At 37.4% G+C, this 20,600-nt stretch overlaps 1 protein-coding gene across 2 annotated transcripts in view; it reads left to right on the forward strand.

Annotated features, from left to right (window-relative positions):
- Window positions 1-20,600, forward strand: part of LOC131041792 (uncharacterized protein At1g32220, chloroplastic) — a 150,195-nt gene that overhangs the window by 48,112 nt on the left and 81,483 nt on the right. For both annotated transcript variants that reach the window (XM_057975002.2, XM_057975003.2), the window contains exons 4-5: window positions 14,489-14,544; window positions 14,699-14,754. In XM_057975002.2, coding sequence (XP_057830985.2) covers window positions 14,489-14,544; window positions 14,699-14,754 — 112 coding nt within the window. The remainder of the gene's footprint in view (window positions 1-14,488; window positions 14,545-14,698; window positions 14,755-20,600) is intronic.

Raw genomic sequence — 20,600 nt, forward strand, 5'->3', positions numbered from 1 at the left:
ATTCTTCATTTCCTAATTAATTAATCAACAAAACCAAACTCTCAAGTCTTAGACTTTTTTCAAAAATTGCTATGAAATTAAAACAAGCCTTGACGAAGAATATCAAAATGATTTCCATACCTTCTCTTGAGTACTTAACTCTAAGACCTTAAAAAATGATGAAAGAAGACTGGATTTTGCTAGACAAGGTTTAGATTGTAGTCTTCCCTTGGATGAATTACGCCTCCATTATCCTTCAAAATGAATTTCACCTTCCACTAGCTTCCAACACTTACCAAAATTTCACCTTCAATCTTCTGGATTTCGCTGCTCGAATTGCTCCTCAATTTTGCACTTTAGAAGGGATGAATGAATGATTAAAACATGAGCAAAGCATCTCCATTATATAGAGCGCTCACCTCTTGTTCCCCCAAGGCCGACTTGACAAAAGGGATAAAAAAATAAATAAAAACTCTTTAAAAAGGTGGTCGACTTGCCTATAAAGGCAAAATAATGCCTTTGAGCGCTCACTAACAAATTTTAATTCAAAAAATTAATTTTAGAGCCTCCAAGGGGAATTTTTTATTTATTTCAAGGCCTAAAATTAATTTATTAAATGCAAAATGCTTTCAAATTTAAATTTAATTTTCCACACGCCTCCAATTTAGCAATTTTGGTGATTTAATGCAAACTGGAGAATATCAATTTTTTGATCAAGGTCTTAATGAGGTTTGCTAATGATTTCGCCCTAGACCCTCTCCAAGGGTCAGGAGCGATTTTCCAAATTAGATCTTGAATATCCAATTTTTGCAAATCCAAAATATCACCAAGGCACTCCAAATGGCATCTTTTACTGGAGTTTGGGTTTGATTTCACTTGAATTTTGGAAGAAAAATGCATTTAGGATTTTTTCGCCCTGGATCCTCAGCAAGGGTCAGGAGCGATTTTTCAAATTTGTGCTTACTCCTTCATCAACTTTTCTTGAATCCACCCTTCAAGGCTAGGCAAAGGTCTTCTTCTTTCACTCCATCCAAGCTTGGTTCGTTCCTACAAGGCAAAATAAGGGATTTTCAAATTTTCGCCCTGGACCCTCAGCAAGGGTCAGGAGCGAATTTTGCCTTTGGGCATCAAAATTTGCACTTTTAACCATCCAACCCAACTTCAAGGCAATTCAAATGTCATTTCACACCCATGTCTAAGCTTGGCCTTGCTCAAATTTTGGAGGAAAAGATAGGTTTTAGGATTTTCGCCCTGGACCTTTAGCAAGGGTCAGGAGCGAATTTCCTTTTCTAGGCTTGGTTTTTTGTTTTTTCAAACTCAAAATCACCTCAATTTGACCAAACAAGGCAAGAAAAGCCCTCTACTAAGATTTTCGCCCTGGACCCTCAGCAAGGGTCAGGAGCGAAATTTTGGTTTTAGGCAAAATCCTTCATTTTTCAAAGTTAAAACTTCTTCAGGAGGCAAAAGGAAGTTGTTCTTGTTTCACTCATGCCTAAAACTTGACTTTTTTCATTGCAAGATGAGAGCTATTGGGAATTTCGCTCTGGACCCTCTCCAAGGGTCAGGAGCAAAATTGCCTTCCTTGTCCAGAATTCATCATTTTGCATGCTTCCAAACCTTTGAATGATGTTCAACCTTCACTCCAAGAGACCCTGCACATAAAAATTTAGCCAAAATTAGTGACAAATAGGCTCAAATAAGATTTTCGCTCTGGACCCTCTTCAAGGGTCAGGAGCGAAATTCACAATCTAGGCTAAATTGCTCAATCTTCAAGTTTCAAATCACTTCACAGGGCAAGGTAAGATCGTTTTCAAGGCTAGGAACAAGGTTTCAAGCTCAAACAAGGTGGCAAATGGAGTTTATAACGAATTTCGCTCTGGACCCTCAGCAAGGGTCAGGAGCGAAATTCCTAATCTTGGCCAAAATTGATCATTTTCTTCAAGGTTTTCAATCAATTCCAAAGTCCAAACAAAATGCTTTGCAAATCAAAATTTGGTCAAATAAGGCAAGAAATGAGTCCTAGATTGATTTTCGCCTTGGACCCTTTGGAAGGGTCAAGGGCGAGATTTGCTTTGGACCTCCTGAGAGGGTCAGGAGCAAAATTCGCTTTGGACCCTCAGGAAGGGTTAGGAGCGAAATTTGACTTTTTGAACTCTCCGTCAGGATAATTTTATGGAATATAACATTTAATTATAAGTGACATTTTCTTATACTTTAAGTTATATTCCATATAGACTTTTAGGATGTTTGAGAGTGGTTTCAGACCTCCAGGAACTATATTGCAAAATCTAGTTTTTGGAGGATTCTCAGTTTCCAGACTTAGTCAAATTTCAGGATCAGGACATTCCAGACTTAGCCAAATTTTAGGATCAGGACTTTCCAGACTTAGCCAAATTTCAGGATCAGGACATCACTCCAGCAGGACCTGCTATCCAGGTGATCCCCTTGGCGACACTCAAAATGCAAAGGCTAACTGGCAAAACCCTAAAAGACCTAGAAAACAAACCCTAGAAAGCAAAAAGTAGGGGTCCCCATTTGCAATGGGGCGATGTGTGAAATGGTCACAACAATTGGTACGTTCTTTGGTTAAGCCACGACTTATGAGACATCATGATGAGGTGATAAAACATGCAACTATTTCATGCATTAGTGAAATTATGAGGATAACAGCTCCTAATGATCCTTATGACAGGCATATTATGAAAGAAATACTTCAGATCATGGTGGCAAGCTTTGAAGGTTTGGATGATATCAAGAACCCTTATTTTTCTAAGAGGGTAAAACTACTTGAAATATTTGCAAAGTTCAGAATTGAAAACATTATGATATCCATGGATTGTGTAGATATCATTCACAAGATGTTTCATATATTTTGGAGGGTTATTGATGAGGTTCATCCTAGTAGCGTGATTACTTCTATGCAATCTGTCATGTTTTCAGTTTTGTATGAGGATAATGTAATTTCTAAACTCATGTCAAATGACTTATGGGCTGTTTGGAAAGGTGAGCAAGATGTGTCACCCATGGCACATGAATTGTTAAGGAGATTGGTGGAACAACATAAGGATAGAGATACCTCACCCATGATAGGCGGAAATTTATATGATGAGTTTGTTAGACATGCTGATATAACTCAAGAGGATATGAGGACAGCCTTGGGGAATAAGTTGTCTACATCTTTGCAAGAAGTTTCACTTGAGACCACTACATTAGAGGCCCAAGATATTAAGGTGAATGTGAAAATTGACCCTTTACCTAGTGGAGCAGTCACTAGTGTTTTGACTATACATGATGGAGGAGACAATTTGTAATGGTATGATATCATCACTGATTTGTTTGAGGACAGCAGCATTATGTTCCATAATTCTCATGAGATTGCAGTCCTTACACATGGAAGAAATTGTGAAGATGAGTCTACAAGTGTGGAGCATGAAGCTTGCTTTGAAGGGGTGCTTGAAAATGGCAAAGACTTTACACAATGGTATGACAACTATTCTGATTTTGATAACAGCAGTCATACTTCTTTACATCAACATAAGGTAATGACATTGTCACGAGGAAGATAATATGGATTCAAGTCACAAAGGCCATGCAATTGTTCATCATTCCAAGGAGGAATTTGAAGGCAAGGACAAACAAGTTGAAATCAGTCCCTATTTTCTGTGAATGAACAGCAGAGGTATGTCTTCACTTTCTCATGATATGACAACCTTTAATTATAGAAAAGGAAGTGACATAAGTGTTACTATGGTTGGTACACATGATGAAAGTAGAGGACATGGAAATTTTGATGTTGCATCTCATTTGAGGACAAGTTTTAGGCACTTTGGAGTAGCTGATATGGAGCAGCCCCAAAGGTTGATTAATGGATGGCTAAAAAGGGCAAAGCAAGTCAAGTTGTTGGTTCAACAAACCAAACTCCATCTTCAACACATTCATGACATTCAACACTCCATAAAAAATGATAGGCAAAGTTTGTCTAAATCTAGAAATTTTGTTGAGGTTGAACATTCTTTTGAGGGTGATGATGATTTTTGTGATGACACTCATAGTGGATCAGCCACACAAGAGTTGTCCTTAGAGGGTAATGAAGGCAACCACAATCCATCTTTGGATTTGTTACCCATTTCATATGATATGGCAGCTATCTACTTGTTGGTTGGTGATATAATCTTCTTAGATTCGTCATTGATTGATGGCTGCCCTACTTGGGTTCCCATTGCACATCTTTCTTTAGCATGGTTCACATTAGCTATTGAGTTGGTATAATAGATTTAGTTAGTGGTGTTAGCATTGGTGTTACAGGTTCTCTTTGGTGATAGCAAGGACATTACACACATCTTCTTTTGGGATCCAGGTGGAGTAGATTTTTTCCTTACAGCTGAGATTGCTTGGGGACAAACAATTTCAGGGAGGGCGAAATGTAATGTCCCCGTTTTTGGAGGCAAAATACTTAATTAATTAAATTAATTAAGTTGTCCCAATTAATGATATTTCTTATGGATAGCTTAATTAATTATTTTAATTAAAAAGTATTAAGCTAATTATTTATAAAGTTATCAAATCAATAAAAATTAAAAGGTAATTTTATATTTAATTAATTTAATAAAGTGACTCAAATTAATATTATACCATAAAAAGTAACTTAAGTGAAATAATATTATTTCTAGAAGCTTCTTGAAAGGTTGGAGAAAAAGTATAAAAGAAGGTCAAGTTAAGCTTCTAATCATTGAGGATTTGATATTTGATTTGGAGTTCTTCGTGGTGAAGGAACCGGCTTGGGTTTCTACCATTATTGGTCATTGGGAACAATACCTCTCATTGATTCGCATAACTAAGGTTGTGAAAGATCCTCTGAAGGGTTGCATTTGTGAGTGAGGGATACTTCAGTCCTTCATATCTAAAGCTTATTGTATTTGGCATCAGCATTCATGGAAGTCAGTTTGGGAGAATACTTCAGCTATATGGTCAATTGACATTCATGCTTCAATCTGCACTTTTAAGGAAGAGAGGTGATTTCTTAAGGAGCTGTTGGAGGGGATTTTTGAGGATAATTCAGTCACATAACAGCTCTGTCATGAGGGTCGACCAGACTTACCAAATCTCAAATTTTTGCTCATAACTTGTGATTGAAGACTCAAAAATTTGTGGGTATTGGTGCATTGACTTTGCCTTCCTGAGACAGTCATTTCCATCACTTATTTGGCGTTGAGGACTGCTGATATTATTTATTATAGCTTCTGCAACTTCTAGGGTTGTGCGGCCAGCTAAGAAGACCACGTTTTTGATCTTAGTGGCCTTGTCTTGCTTCAATTCCTTCTTATGGCCAGAGCGCTTCACTAACAAAGCTATGATTATCACTTCCGGTTCTAGGGAAGGGTCTTTAATGCTGCATATCAATTTTTATTAGAGAGCAGATCTGAGAATAGCGGCGATTTGGATAAGGCACGATTTGGGCTCAAGAAAGACTCCATTTTTAGATATTGCTTGCTTCTTCAAATTGGCATTGGGCGATCATTCAAACAGGTTCTCTTATTTTCTTATAGCTGATTATATTGTCAAAGATGTGTTACTGTTAGTGCTACCATAGACAACGATATATGATTGCCTGAGATTTAGGAGTGTATGCATATATTGGCAAGCTTTAAGCTGATTGATTGTACCTGAAATTTGCATTCAATAAAAGAGGGACAGGTTGCAAGTCATTTGATGCTATGTCTCTAATAATAATAGTTTGCATGCCAAGTGTTTGTGAAAATGCCTCTTGGCTGTAGGTGCACATTTGTCAGTGAAATTCATCTATATGCATTTGAGAAGAGCAAAGAGTCATTAATACTTTGAGTTTATAATTTAGATATCTTAGAAATCATTTACAATTGCATTTCTTTTGTATCGGTGTCAATAACACGCAAAGTTGTGCAAAGCCTTTTCTATGTCAATAACACGCAAGGTTGTCAGTCTTAAACTCAAACCAACAAGCTAAATGTTGTATGTGAACTGTTTGATATTATACCTTGGGTCATAAACATCAAGAAAGCAATCAGTTTTTGGTAACAGGAGGTTTAAGGGTTGTAGGACAACTGTTTGACAATATTCCTTGAGCCTATCTTCAACATTTTAAGGCCATAATCAGCAAGGGATATTACAATTTAATACGGTTACTAGTCAATTGACTTCTGTAAAAGTCAACTTTGATGAAGAGGTTAGGGCTCTCTTAATTTTATGTTATTTGCCAGGAAGCTGGAATAGCTTGGTTATGGCTGTAAGTAACTCTGTCTTTGGTACAGGCACTTTGAAATTTGATGATGTTGTTGGTGTTATCCTAAGTGAGGAAATGCGATGGAAAAGCATAGGTGAGACTTCAACATCATCGAGTACTACTTTGAATGTAGAGAGGAGGGGAAGACCAAAGGAAAGAGTCAAAAGACCAAGAAATCATGAGAAGTCACGAAGGTAGTCAAAGAAAGGATGCTCTCAATCTAGAGGAAGAAAGGATTTCTGGTACTGCGGAAAGCAAGGACATTTAAAGAAAGATTGTTGTTCTCGGAAAAACAAACAAGGAGACGGAAATGAAGATTACAATAAGGAAGCCAACGTTGCAAGTAATACTTTACAAGATGGTCTAATCCCGTGTTTAGATAATGTTAATGATTCTTTGGTAATAGATTCAGGGGCTTCATTTCATGCCACTCCCCATAGAATTTTTTTTCTAGATTATGTTGAAGGTGATTTTGGACAGGTATACTTGGGTGATGATGAGCCTTGTTTGATTTTTGGAAAAGGCAAGATAAAAATCAAGTTGCAGAATGGAAATGACTGATTGCTGAAGGAGGTAAGACATGTCCCTAATTTGAGAAGAAATTTAATTTCTGTAGGACAATTGGGCAGTGAAGGCTGCATGGTTACCTTTACAGACAATGTCTGGAAGGTCACTAAAGGTGCATTAGTAGTAGCTAAAGGTGCAAAGGTAGGCACATTTTATTCATGTACTGGTGATACTTATTCTACTTTAGTTGCTACAGAAAAAGTTGCTACAGGGACAACTACTATAGATGTAGCAAGGATAGATACAAAACTGTGGCACCATAGACTTGGGCACATGAGTGAGAAAGGGATGAAAATCCTTCACTCTAAAAATTTGTTGCCAGGATTGAAGTAGATTGATTTAGAGTTTTGTGAAATTTGTGTTTATGGTAAATAAAAAAGAGTCAAATTTCTCAAGGTTGGGAAAGAGAAGAAGAGTGAGAAGTTAGAGTTTGTGCATTCAGATATATGGGGATCAACTCAGGTATCATTTCTTGGTGGCTCTTGTTATTATGTTATTTTTATAGATAATGCAACTAGGAAAACACGGTTGTATTTCCTAAAACAAAAATTAGATGTTTTTGAAACCTTTAAGATATGGAAAAGTTTGGTTGAGAATGAGACATGAAAAAGTTGAAATGTCTCAGATTTGGTAATGGAGGTGAGTATTGCAGCGAAGCATTTGAAGATTACTGTTCTTACAATGGAATCTGTAGGCAAAAGATGGTTCCAGGAACCCCACAAGAAAATGGTGTGTTTGAGAGAATGAGTAGGACCATCATGGAGCGTGCAAGGAGCATGAGATTGCATGTTGGACTACCTTTACATTTCTGGGCAGATGTTGTACATACTGTTGTTTATTTGATAAACAAAGGACCTTCAAATCCTTTGGATGGTGGCATTCCAGAGGAGGCATGGATTGGTAAAAAAGGTAAATTATTCTTTTCTATAAACCTTTGGTTGTGAAGCTTTTGTCCATGTTGATAAAGAAAACAGAGCCAAGCTTGATGCTGAATGTCAAAAATGTACCTTCGTTGGATATGGAATAGATGACTTTGGTTATCGATTATGAGATTTTGAAAATCTAAAAATAATTAGAAGTAGAGATGCTATATTCAATGTGGTCATGTATAAAGAACAGATGCAGGAAAAGAAGCATGAACAAGTAAAAAAGGAATGTGGTGTTGGATAAGATTCCTGAAAATAAAATGCAATTGGTATTTGATGCTCAACAACAACAAAATATCCCACAAACTCCTGCAAGTGTTAGATGTTCTACGAGGTTAAGTAGACGTCCTGAAAGATTTTCTCCTTTGTATTCTATTTTATTAACTGATTCTGGTGAACCACAATGATATGAAGTAGCAATGCAGGTGGATGCCTAACAATAGTGGGAGCCAGGCATGGAAGAGAAGATGGATTCCTTGATGCAGAATTAGACTTGGGACTTAGTCCCATTACTTGTAGGAAAAAGAGCCTTGCCTAATAAATAGGTTTATAGGATGAAGGAGGAGGATGGAGGACATAAAAGATATAAGGTCAGACTCGTGGTAAAAGGTTTTGCATAGAAAAAGGGTATAGATTTTGATGAAATATTGTCTCCAGTTGTAAAAATGACTTCCATTAGAACTGTTCTAAGTCTTATGGCTGCATAAAACTTGCATCTTGAACAACTAGATGTTAAAATAGCTTTTCTCCATGGGGATTTGGAGTAGGAAATCTACATGCAACAACCACAGGGATATGAGGTCAAAGGTAAGGAGTTAGTGTGTAGGTTGAAGAAGAGTCTGTATGGCCTAAAGCAAGCACCCTAACAATGGTATTTGAAATTTGATAGTTTCATGGCTGAACAAGGTTAACACAAATGTCATTCTAATTATTGTGTTTATTTTAAGAGATTGGATAATGGCAGTTATATTATCTTGTTACTTTATGTTGATGACATGCTTGTTGCTAGGTCTAACATGCAACATATAAATGAACTTAAACAGAAATTAGCAAAGTCATTTGCTATGAAGGATTTGGGTGCAGGTAAGCAAATCCTTGGTATGAGGATTTCACGGGACAGGAAAAATGGAACATTAACTTTGTCCCAAAGTGAGTATTATAAAGGAGGTGTTGAAAAGATTTAACATGCAAAATGCAAAAGCATTTGGTACACTTTTGGCTAGTCATTTCAAATTGACTAAGGTGTGTCCAAAGACACAGGAAGAGGTAAATAAAATGTCTAACATTCCGTATTCATCAGCTGTTGGCAGTCTGATGTATGCGATGGTATGCACACGGCCAAATATTGCACAGATAGTGGGAGTTGTGAGTAGGTATATGAGCAATTCGGGGATGGAACATTGGAATGTTGTCAAATGGATTCTCAAGTATTTGAGAGGTACTACTACCAAGGCATTATGTTTCAGAGGATCAAACTCTGCTCTACGAGGATATGTTGACTTTGATTTGGCAAGTGATATTGATACAAGGAGTACTAAAGGGTATGTCTTTATTGTTGGGGGAACTGCAGTTAGTTGGATTTCTTGACTGCAAAAGGTTGTTGCACTTTTAGCCACTGAAGCTGAGTATGTGGCTGCTACTGAAGCTAGCAAGGAGATGATTTGGTTACAACGTTTTCTGGAGGAGTTGGGCAGGATGCAGGAGGATAGCCCATTGTACATTGACAGCCAAAGTGCCATTCATCTTGCAAAGAATTCTGCTCTTCCTTCTAGGACAAAACACATTCAACTCAAGTACCACTTCATACGGTCCGTTTTGGAGGATGGGCAAATACAACTTGAAAAGATTCACACAAGAAACAATCTTGCAAATATGTTCACGAAGGCAGTCACATGAGAGAAGCTGATTTCCTCATCAATTTCTTTTGGCTTTCTTGATTGAAAATCATGGAATTAAGGAACAATCAAGTCCAGGTGTTTTATTCAATGGGAGCTACAAGTGCAGTAGTGTCGTCCAAGATCAATCTCCAAGTGGGAGATTGTTGGTTTCTGGCAATTGATCATGCAACAACTGTACACTCGTAATGTATCTTTGCCGGGAAATTATTTTGGCATTTTTTTGAAAAAAAATAATTGACATTTGAAAAAGCCCTAAAAAGCCAACTTTGTAGGTTGCCCTAAAATTGCATGTTATAAGTGGCTGGAATGAAAAAGGGCATTATAATGGTGTTGTACTGTTTTATTGGATCATAGGAAAAGATTGGACGACTGTGTTCTGTGGATGTAGCCCATCTTGGGTGAACCACGTTAAATCTTTGTGTTATTTGTGTTGTGTATGATTCTTCATCTTTTGTGTATTCAAATTTGCATATAATTGTTAATTTGTATTTGCTCTGAATTTGCCAAAACCCTAACAATGTCTCATGTTTAGAACACAACTGGGCGTTAGGATTGAGGATTGAACTTGAGATGCTAAAAGTTGCAAAATAGTGCAAATGTTGTCAAAAAGTTGTCAATGTTATTGCAAAAAATGTTGCAAAGTTGTCAAAATGCAAGATGATGTAAGAATTGGAGAAATATGGGTGCTCTATTACAACACTCTTAGGTTGCACCCTTCAATGTAGTGCATGACCATCATGGATTTTTGACTTTGCTGTCCCTTTCATTGCAAGACCTATGAGGAAACCCGACCTTGAACAATGCATGGTATAGGTCAAATTCTGCCCTTGGTAGTTTCAATACATGAACACCTACAAAGTCAGACCTTGCAAGAGTAATGCATGGGATAAGTGAATTCCTGACTTTGGTTTTAATACATGCATATGGAGGAAGCCCGCCCTTGATGACTAATGCACAAGCTATTGCTATATCCGACCTTGTAATGCATAAGATGTGTGAAATGCTGACCTTGAATTAAAGCAAGACTATAGTGAAATCCCGCCCAGCAAAGGAGGATGAACATGTTGGCCATTTTAAAGAGAAAGGGGAAAGTTAGAATTTTAAAATTCAAAACATTTGCAAAGTTGTCCTCCCCTTAGTTCAAATACAAACGATACAAATTAAGGCTCACCTCCTTGTGGATGGGTGCAATTCATATAAATGCAAGGATAGAATCATTAATGTTTACTAACAATTAAATAGCAATTGAATCTGATTAGGAGCAGAACAAATTTGAAAAGCAGAGGTCAAATTGCAAACCTGAAAACATAAGCGGATTTCATCAGCATTCTGCAAGGGTTATTTGAATGGTAAGGGTTTGTGAGAAAGTTTTCATATATTTCATGTGTGTCTGATTTAGTGTTTGTTTGTTTTGCTGGTTTGACATAAGGAAAGAAAGAATGTAAATCAGACCTGAGAGAGAAGGCTGCCCCTACAGACCTGATTGAAGGGGGTGAATCTATTCATAAAGTTGTGCATGTATACATGCTAGATGTACCCATATTTGTGCAATATGGGGCCTTAAGTGCGCCCAAAAGGGTGAGTTTGTGCAAGCATATACCCTAAGCGCGTCCTATACAAGTTGTGCAGACTCCATATCGAATCCGCTCTCATACGCCTTTGTGCATGTGCACCATCAAAATGCGCCCACCTTTGTGCAATGGAGGGTCTTCAATCCGCTCTCCTTTGTGCATACCACTTCCCCAAACCTGCCTTGCACTATGTTGTGCATGTGCACCGTCAAAATGTGCCCTACATTCATTGTTTGCAAGCATACACCTTAGATGTGCTCATAAGGTCAGCTTCATGCATTCTTGTGCAAGCACATGTCTCAAATGTGCTGACCCCATGTTGTGTATGCACTTATCTGGAACTCGCCATTGCAAGCAAGGGTTGGATTTGTGCCCAAGCAGGAGATGAAGGAAATTTGTTAACGTGTGATTTCGCCTTTTATAGGGGAGGAATGATTTTAGGAGGCAAAGTCAGCCAATGTTGATGAGCATTTATGTTATTTTCATGAGATTGGATTCATCTTGTTACCATTGCAATCTTCTTAATTCTAAGGTGTTTTCCTCTCAAGTTTGATGCATGGAACAAGGGGAAATCTGATCATTATATATCCCCACACACACACATACATATATGTATATTTACATATGTGTATGTACATGTATATGTATATGTATCTGTGTATATGTATGTATGTATGTGTATATACATATACATAACGTATACATATACATATATGTATATGTGTGTGTGTATACTAACAATAATATGTTAATTGTTTATCATTCCTGCATATTATTAGGTACCTCTTGCAAACCACAGATAAATAATAATGCTACTGCAGGCGATAAATAAAGGTTTCAGGACTGATCTATATGCCTAATTCACTGATGTATCCAAAACTGTTCTGTTCTTTATGAGACTGCTGCTTATTTCGTTGTTCTCTCCTATTCAATTTTTACCAGTTGCTGTCTACTTTCTGTCTACTCATAGATCTCTTTAAATCTGCTTGTAGGTCTCCTTTAAGTCTGAATCTTATTCACTTCATCTCACATATATTCTTCTATTGTACATCTGCTCTAAGTCCACTCCCATCCTACCATGTTACCTTTATTGTACCCTCCAACTTTCCTTACATAAATACCCTATTGCACCTTTTCATGAAGAGATATGATTCTCCCAAGGGAGTCGGCCTTTTCATGTTTTTATTTTGCTTTTTAAACACTTCACAAATGATGTGCCATTTCATGGAGAGTCAGCCCATATAATGCCATTTTAATTCAAAGCCAACCCATATGATATTTTATTCTCTTCCGCAGTCAGCCTTAATAGTACATAATTAAATTTATTTGAATGCTTTTTACATCTTCTCATGGGCTGGCAGCAAGTGAATAATATTGTGGCTGGCCAGAATGATCTTCTTTTAGTTTACCTTAATGGCTGCTCCATTCATATCAAAATGGTATTTGCTTGATTAAATGTGATCGGTGGTGTTAGTCTTATGCTTACTTCTCAAACATTATCACTGCCTTTTTCTTCAACCACTTTTCCTTCTCAAGGCTAGGTCGGCCCTCAACCATTTTTATCTCCTTTGTTTTGTTCTATAAGGGTCAGTCAGCTTTTCTTTTAACTTATTTTCATCAAACTCCAGGTCGGCCAGATATATGAAAATTGTGATGTCTTAAGACAATTTAACATCAATTATATATATCAGATATGAGGAGATATCAGAGCGGGGACATGACATACAATTGTCATTGTTTTTTATATTTTATAATTTATAATTTTGAATATATCTATATAATATATAGCCAAACCCATACCCAAGGGAAAAAACTGTTGTACCATTGTACCCAGTACACATACCCAGGCTCATCCTAGAACCAATATTTTAGGTTTTATTCAGTCATTTAAAAGGAATGGATTAGGGCCAAAGAAAGCAGATTACCTAGTGTATATTAATAGCTCACTTTGCCTTCTCTCTTGTGTAGAGCTTGGGTACAAGGAAGGTCCAACAAAATAGGACCAAATTTCACTTGATGGAGAAGTTGTAGCCTTGGTGGATGAAGTGGTTGAAGCAGATGGCCTTAGTGATTTACCCCTAGTTCTATTGCAAATAGAGGAACTTGAGCTTGAGAGTGATTAGTATTTGGAGAGCATCATAACCAAGGACGTAGAAATGGGTGACACAGAAGTGTAGACAGTAGATTTTCTGATTTCTGCTTTTTCTTTTGCTTTTCTTTTGTATGCTTATCAGCGTATCAGGCTATCAACATTTTTGAATTTCAATATGTAATGTCAATATGTACTATGAATTCTTTAAAGCTAATGTTAAACCTTATTAGTATTCTTGTTTTGAAAGTTCAATGTCATATTTTCAGTTTTAATGTTAGTAAATTGTTAAATTATTAAATGATATTAAAAAAATGGTGTCTCCAAGTACCCTTGACTCTTATTTTTCAAAAATAGATGTATCGGTACCAGTCTTCTGAACCAATACTAGTACTGATCTCCCGACAACCTCGTTTTCCTCGTACACAGGTCCTCTTTTCAGTATGTGCATATATCACTCTTATTGTATGCCTTACTTTTCTCCATTATTGAAATAAAATACTCACTGGAGGTGAACACTATTATGAATCCTCCTCTCATGCCAGTATAATAGCAGTTTGAATCACTTTCTTCATTATATAATGTGGGAGATTATCTATATAATCAACTACTGCCAAAGGTAGGTATGTCACAGATTCCTCCTGTTTGACCTGAAAATCTCTACAGTTCATACTTCCAAATCTTTAGTTGCTTTCTACTGATTTCCTTGATTTTGCGGCCATTGTTTGGGGTTCTTTGTTTCTTGGGTATACCACTCCAGTATTTGGTCCTTGTTTTCATGATATGTACGCTTTTACTTTTAAATTTTGAATGGAATTATTAAGTATGAGTAGATTTCATAGCCAAAATCACTACAGACCTGTTTGATATTGAATGAATTCAATGTTTTATACCTGTTAGTTATTAATGACAAGGATTGTGGAAATCTGATATCATTGATTGAATTCAATGTCTTAAAATCACTGCAGACTTATTATTGACATGGATTGTTGAAATCTGATATCATTAATTGAATTCAATGTTTTATACCTGTTAGTTATGCTGATGAATTGTTGCTTTTTCTTTCAGACTTCGTGTTTAGAATTTTGATACAAATAAAGACAAATCGACTGTGCTGTGTTTGACCTATGTATGTATTTCTTAGAACTGGTTAGCTTTGGCATGCTAAAATATGTATTTGTTTTTGATGACCGGTCCAGGTCAGGAAGGCCATCAATACAGGAACCATGGACAAATGATGTCATCTGGCATAAAGGTTACCTTCATAAAATCAATTAAAACATATTAATATAGTCCTACTTTAGGGGCATGCATGATTGACATTGCTGAAATAGGCCTTGTTCTTATTCCTTCATTTCTACGTTATTGCTTCTTATGAAATTGTTTGCTCACACACATCTTAATGGCAGGAAACCTACTGGATCCACAAAGTTTGAGAAATGCACTAGATGGAGTATCTGCAGTGGTAGGATTTATTGTTTAACAGTTTTTGAATTTGAAAATAAATAAGATTTTGGATTGATTTTGCAAATGGCTGCTCCTAGGAAACATTTATAAACTATTTTGCAAACATAAATGACCCATTTCGTTTGCTGCATAAGAATATAAAGTTATTGTGACATTGTGAATTATATTTTTGGCTTGTTAAATCTTCTGTGAGGTACATGGTCTCCATGCCTTTTCAATCTTGAAACACTCCATATGCCTTAAAATAAAAAACAAGATGAATACTTGCTGATGATGGAAAGAGGGATGCTTGCTGTAGCCTTTGGCTATTTATGATCATCCAGGCCTAGCAATGGTGACAAGATGAATACTCAGCTGATGGACAGTCAGTGAAATGATGGCGCTTTCAAGTTCTCACTAAGAATATTGGGATGGCCAACAATGAAAGTAGCCCTGGTTAATGTGGTAATTGTTGTCATTTTATGATGCCCTTGGTTCATCAGTGAGAACTGATCAGAGATATGTTCTATGGACCAGCGTTGCCTCAATTGATCAAAGAGGAAACAATGGAATCATAAAGTATGAAGTGTTGTCTTGTCGGAAGTTCCTTTCCCAAGCCTTCTCTTCCTCTCTCTTTCTCGGAACTCCGGAATCCCGAGGTTCCGAAGTTCCCTTCCTTGGTCTCTTGTTCTCTTGCCCTGGAACTCCGGAACCCCGAAGTTCCCAAGTTGCTAAGTCTTGCCAACTTCGGTGACCCAGGTCTCCAAAGTTCCTAAGTCTTCTCTTTCTCAACCTCGGAACCCCCAGGTTCCCAAGTTCCTTGTTCCTCAACCCCGAAACTCCGGAACCCCTAGGTTCCCAAGTTCCTAGTTCTTCAACCCCGGAACTCCGGAACCTCCAGGTTCCCAAGTTCCTAGTCCTTCAACCTCGGAACTCCGGAACCCCCAGGTTCCCAAGTTCCTAGTTCTTCAACCCCGGAACTCCGGAACCCCTAGGTTCCCAAGTTCCTAGTTCTTCAACCTTGGAACTCTGGAACCCCCAGGTTCCCAAGTTCCTTGTTCTTCTACCCCGGAACTCCGGAACCCCCAGGTTCCCAAGTTCCTTGTTCTTCAACCTTAGAACTCTAGAACCTCGAAGTTTCTCCAACTACGATGACCCAGGTCTTCGAAGTTTCCCCAACTACGGTGACCCAGGTCTCCGAAGTTTTCCAAACGACTTCCGACTTGCAACACTTGCGGATGGCTTGATCGACACTCAAAGCTTTAAATGCTTCGACAACTTTGGTGACTTATGCACCTTCTTTTATGGAGCCACAGGGGTGCATTTAATGTTTTTGGCAGGATTTCCATCAAGGGAGGTATGGGGCCATGCTTGGTGACTTGTGTCATGACTGCATACTCTGACTTTGGAAGGTCAATCAATCCACCCTTCTCAGAATTGCCTTTTGTGGGTATGGCTAGGTTGCTTGCATGTACAAGTCAAGTGCATGCACTTCCCTACACTCCCAAACTGACATACAGGGGTCATGATCACTCTTGTAACCATTTTTCTATATAAAGGCTGTTAAGCCTCATTGTAAAGGGTTCTCTCCCTACTGCCTTGAGCTTTCTTATGCTTTTCTCTTCTCTTGAAGACTTGTAATTATTTTTGCATTTCTGCAACTGTAAGTTTGGCCATTGGCATTATAATTAATTGAAATCACCATTCTTGCCTACCTTCATCTTATGCATGCTGTGTATGTGTTCTTACCTCCATTATAAGTGTATGTTTGTGATTTTCTTTCACATGTATGTTGTGTTAGCTTGTTTTCTGAGTGTAACTTGTGGGAATCCTTCTCCCCTCTTGACACTTAGCAAATTCTAACCTCCACACATGTATTGGGATCATTCATACAACTGAATTTTGTGCATTACCTGGTGTTTCAGTTAATTCTTTGTGTCATTTCGGTAGGGAGATGAATAATCTCTTCTTGGTGCATCACCTCCCTTTATTTTAAGCATTTCTCTCTTCCCTTTCCCTCTGCAAGTTGTTAGGATAGGCTTAAAAGTTAGTTTTGAAGACACTTGCACCTGGATTGAGAAGGAGGCCAACCTTCTCCGGAGATTCAACCCCCTTGCGCAAGGTCCCACACTTTGGGGTTGTTTGCATGTTTCACGAGGTTGCTGAGTTGATAGCTCAGCAAGGGTGCAAGCTTTTGTGATAACAGTAACCAACAAATATTGCCCAACATCATTAGCCGATAGGCTATATATGGGGAGAATCCCCACTGGATTTTCCTCATGTCGGATGCCAGTAAATTCCTTCAGCCCGTTTTCACCGTCGTTTTTTTTTTGACTATTTTTTTCGGCCTCTCCACTGATCGACTTCTCCAAATGCCACAACCTGCAATCTGCTCGTTGCACTCATCCACAGGTACGGAATGGGCTATTCATGGGTGACCAAAGATCTCCCCTCAATGCACAACACCATCACATTCTCCAAGTCCTGCAAACCGAGCAATACTTACAAAGGCAATGCACCGGGCGATTGCTGTCATACAACCTGCACTAAAATGGCATTACCAATTCAATACATTAACAAACATACAAATAATTTATACAAATTTTTACAAAAATCCTTGAGCTTTCATGTGCAGCGATCTTCATGGCAATCGAAAAACCCTGTGCTCCATGAATTATAGTGGTAATTGTTAGGATTTGTTGCAGGAACGAAACGACAACATTATGGAGAATCGAACTTGAGATCTTTTGGAATGAGAGAGCAAAATTATGGAGAATCGAACTTGGGAACTATCGCTCCATTTAACTTGCCCTGGTGCGGCATAGGACCAAATTTGGAATCTTTGGCCTCAAATAACCTTCCATCTTCTTCCCCTGCATCAGGACTCAAAGAATGGAATGGTTTTAAGAGGTGGGTAAAAGGGGAAAAGAGTTCCTTGACACGGCTTGTTTTAGAGAGCAACGAGAACCTTCAGCTAAAGCTAGATTCAACAACCTTTGCTAGCATCCTCCCTACCTGTAAGACAATGGGAGCTTTGGAACAGGGTATAGACATCCATCAAAGCATAATGAAGGTGGATTTTTGTCAAAAAATTATGGTCGAAAATGCTGGAGTAGATCTATATGCAAAATATGCAAGCACAAACAAGGCACAACAAGGCACGTGAATTGTTTGACAGAATGCCTCAAAGAGATGATGTCTCACGGAATGCAATGATCACAAGATTTGCCATTGCTGTGTGTAAGGGCGATAATCGAAGCTACAAGGCGCTCACTGATATCAAGAACCCCTCCAATGTAAGATTTGTGCTGCTAGATTCCCGTAAGAATGAGAATAGCTGTCTGGATTTTACATACGATCTGGACAATGGGCACTGCATTAATCAATTCGACAAATTGGTGAATTGGTATTGGTCTCCAGAAGCGCACATGCGCATGTATTTGAAGGTCTCTACAAGCAGGAAGAAACTTCTAACTCCTTTATTGGACTCTTCTCAATAGTCCAAAATGTTTGTCCATCTCTGATAAAGCTAGTGTTCCCCCCAAAAGATTCTGACCACACAACACGAAATCTCACCTTAATTTGTTCCTTGTTCGGCGCTGAGCTTTTGTGTAGAGTTCTTTCTTTCTACAACCTTTTGCCAATCCAAACTCTATAATCTTTGCCAATAAACAAGATATAGACGTCCATTGAAGCATAGACAAAGGGAATATTCTTGAAAAAAACGTGGTTTCATGGCTTGCAATGATTGCAGGATATTCATAAAAGGGATTTGTTGAAAAAGCTTTATTAATTTTCAAGCAAATGCAACTGGCAGGTGTAAAGCCAGATTCAATTGTTAGCATCCTCCCTGCCTGTGATAAAATGGGAGCTTTGGAACTGGGTATAGACATCCATCAAAGCATAATGAAGGTGGACTTTTGTCAAAAATTATGGTCGGAAATGCTCAAGTAGATCTATATGCAAATTATACAAGTACAAACAAGGCACAACAAGGCACATGAACTGTTTGACAGATTGCCTCAAAGAGATGATCTCTCATGGAATGCAATGATCACAATATTTGCAGAGAATGGATGTATTGAAAAGGTTTTATAAAATTTCAAACAAATGCAATTGAAAGGCGTAAATCCAATTTTTTTTCCAGTGTTCTCCCCGCTTGTCCCATATGGGAGCTTTGGATATAATATGGACATACATCAAAAAATAATGGTAGGGAGATTTTTGTGAGATATTATAGTTGGAAATGCTCTGCAAAATGCAAAATCATAGACGATGCACTTGAATACCATAAAAAAGAATACAGACAAATCCTTTACAAACAAATATTCGACGATTTGGCTGAAAAACCCATCGATCGAGTGTTTTGTTGTTAAACAGTTCGATTTATTACTAATTCAAGCGTGCAAATGATTAGCATGAAAACTTTGTTTGAGAATCAAAGTGGACAATCAAAATTGTGGGAGTACACCTTATCTAACCACAAAAGGATATTTTAAATAGGTTTGCCAAAGATTATATATATGAAGTAATGCAATGATTATGTTTAGGAAAATATGTATTAAAAGTTTTTTCATTATCATTATTAATAAAGTTATTATTTTAATATTCTATAAACTCTGTTTGTTCTTGTACATGTTACATTGTGCAACATTGTCTATTAACAGTTAGGCATTGGGCTGGTGAAAAGCCACAGATTGGAGATTGGTGAATAACGTGGAATACAAATCCAATTTGTAGTATTTGTCGGAATACAAGCTAAAAAAATGGATAATTTTTTTATAATAAATGCTTTCAAATCAAACAAAATCTGATTTCCAAATCAAATCCGACTTTGAGTCAAATTCGTTATGGTTATCTCCTACAATTTTTTCCAATTCCTATCACGATTTTTACATCTTCTTTAACAATTGTAATTATGCGTGAAATATTGAACACCTTGCAATGACATTAAGATCAAACATAATCAAGTGTTCATTTTTGCCTAAATATTTTTCTTGAACATCTTAGAAATTACTATTTTCAATAATAATACCCTAACTCAACTATCGGTTTGTGCAGACTATTGTCTAAGGTAGCTACCCAAAGTAAAAATGCACAGGTCTGCTTGAACTACAATACATCATGTCAAGAGTTGATATTTCCAGGTTTGGCTGATGACTCATTTTATAATGGTTGGACAATCATAATTGACGAATATAGCTTGCCAAAAAACATTCTTTAAACTGCAATCGATGCATGGACATGTTGTAATGTGATTACGAGGGATGACACAAAGGAATTAATCAAGCTATTCCTAATTTTTGGCCACACTATTACATAGAGTTCGTCTTCTATCCTACTCATACTACAACATTTTTAGGGACACGAATCACTTCCGTTCTTGATAAACATATTCATGAATATAGCATAGATAAAATCTACTCAATGTAATGAATATTCTAAATTAATCATCTTTACACATCGTAAAAACATTTTGTATTACAAAAAGATTTTGCATAGCTTGCCGGTTTAAATTATAAGTTGTATCCATTTATAATAAGTTTTTTCCCACATGCCAAGATCAACTCAATTGTATTCTAAATAATTGCTCATAACAAAAGCAATGTTCATTCCTTCCAACTTTTGCTTGCGCTCCAATATATTATCCATAACATATCTTGCTGTCGATGTAACCATTGCACCTCGTTGGTGTGCAAGTGCTAGTAGACTTTGATAAGGAAAGTGGAACCTGTATAATGGCCTTGTCAGACAGTTTGCCTTCTTGTAGTTATTGTAAAGGTTTTGTTTGAATGTATAAATGATAACACTAAAAACGAGAAAGAGTTGTACATTATCAAGAAGTTGAGATACAAAATGTCATGT

This window comes from Cryptomeria japonica, chromosome 3 (assembly GCF_030272615.1).
Source record: "Cryptomeria japonica chromosome 3, Sugi_1.0, whole genome shotgun sequence".
NCBI classification, from domain to species: Eukaryota; Viridiplantae; Streptophyta; class Pinopsida; order Cupressales; family Cupressaceae; genus Cryptomeria; species Cryptomeria japonica.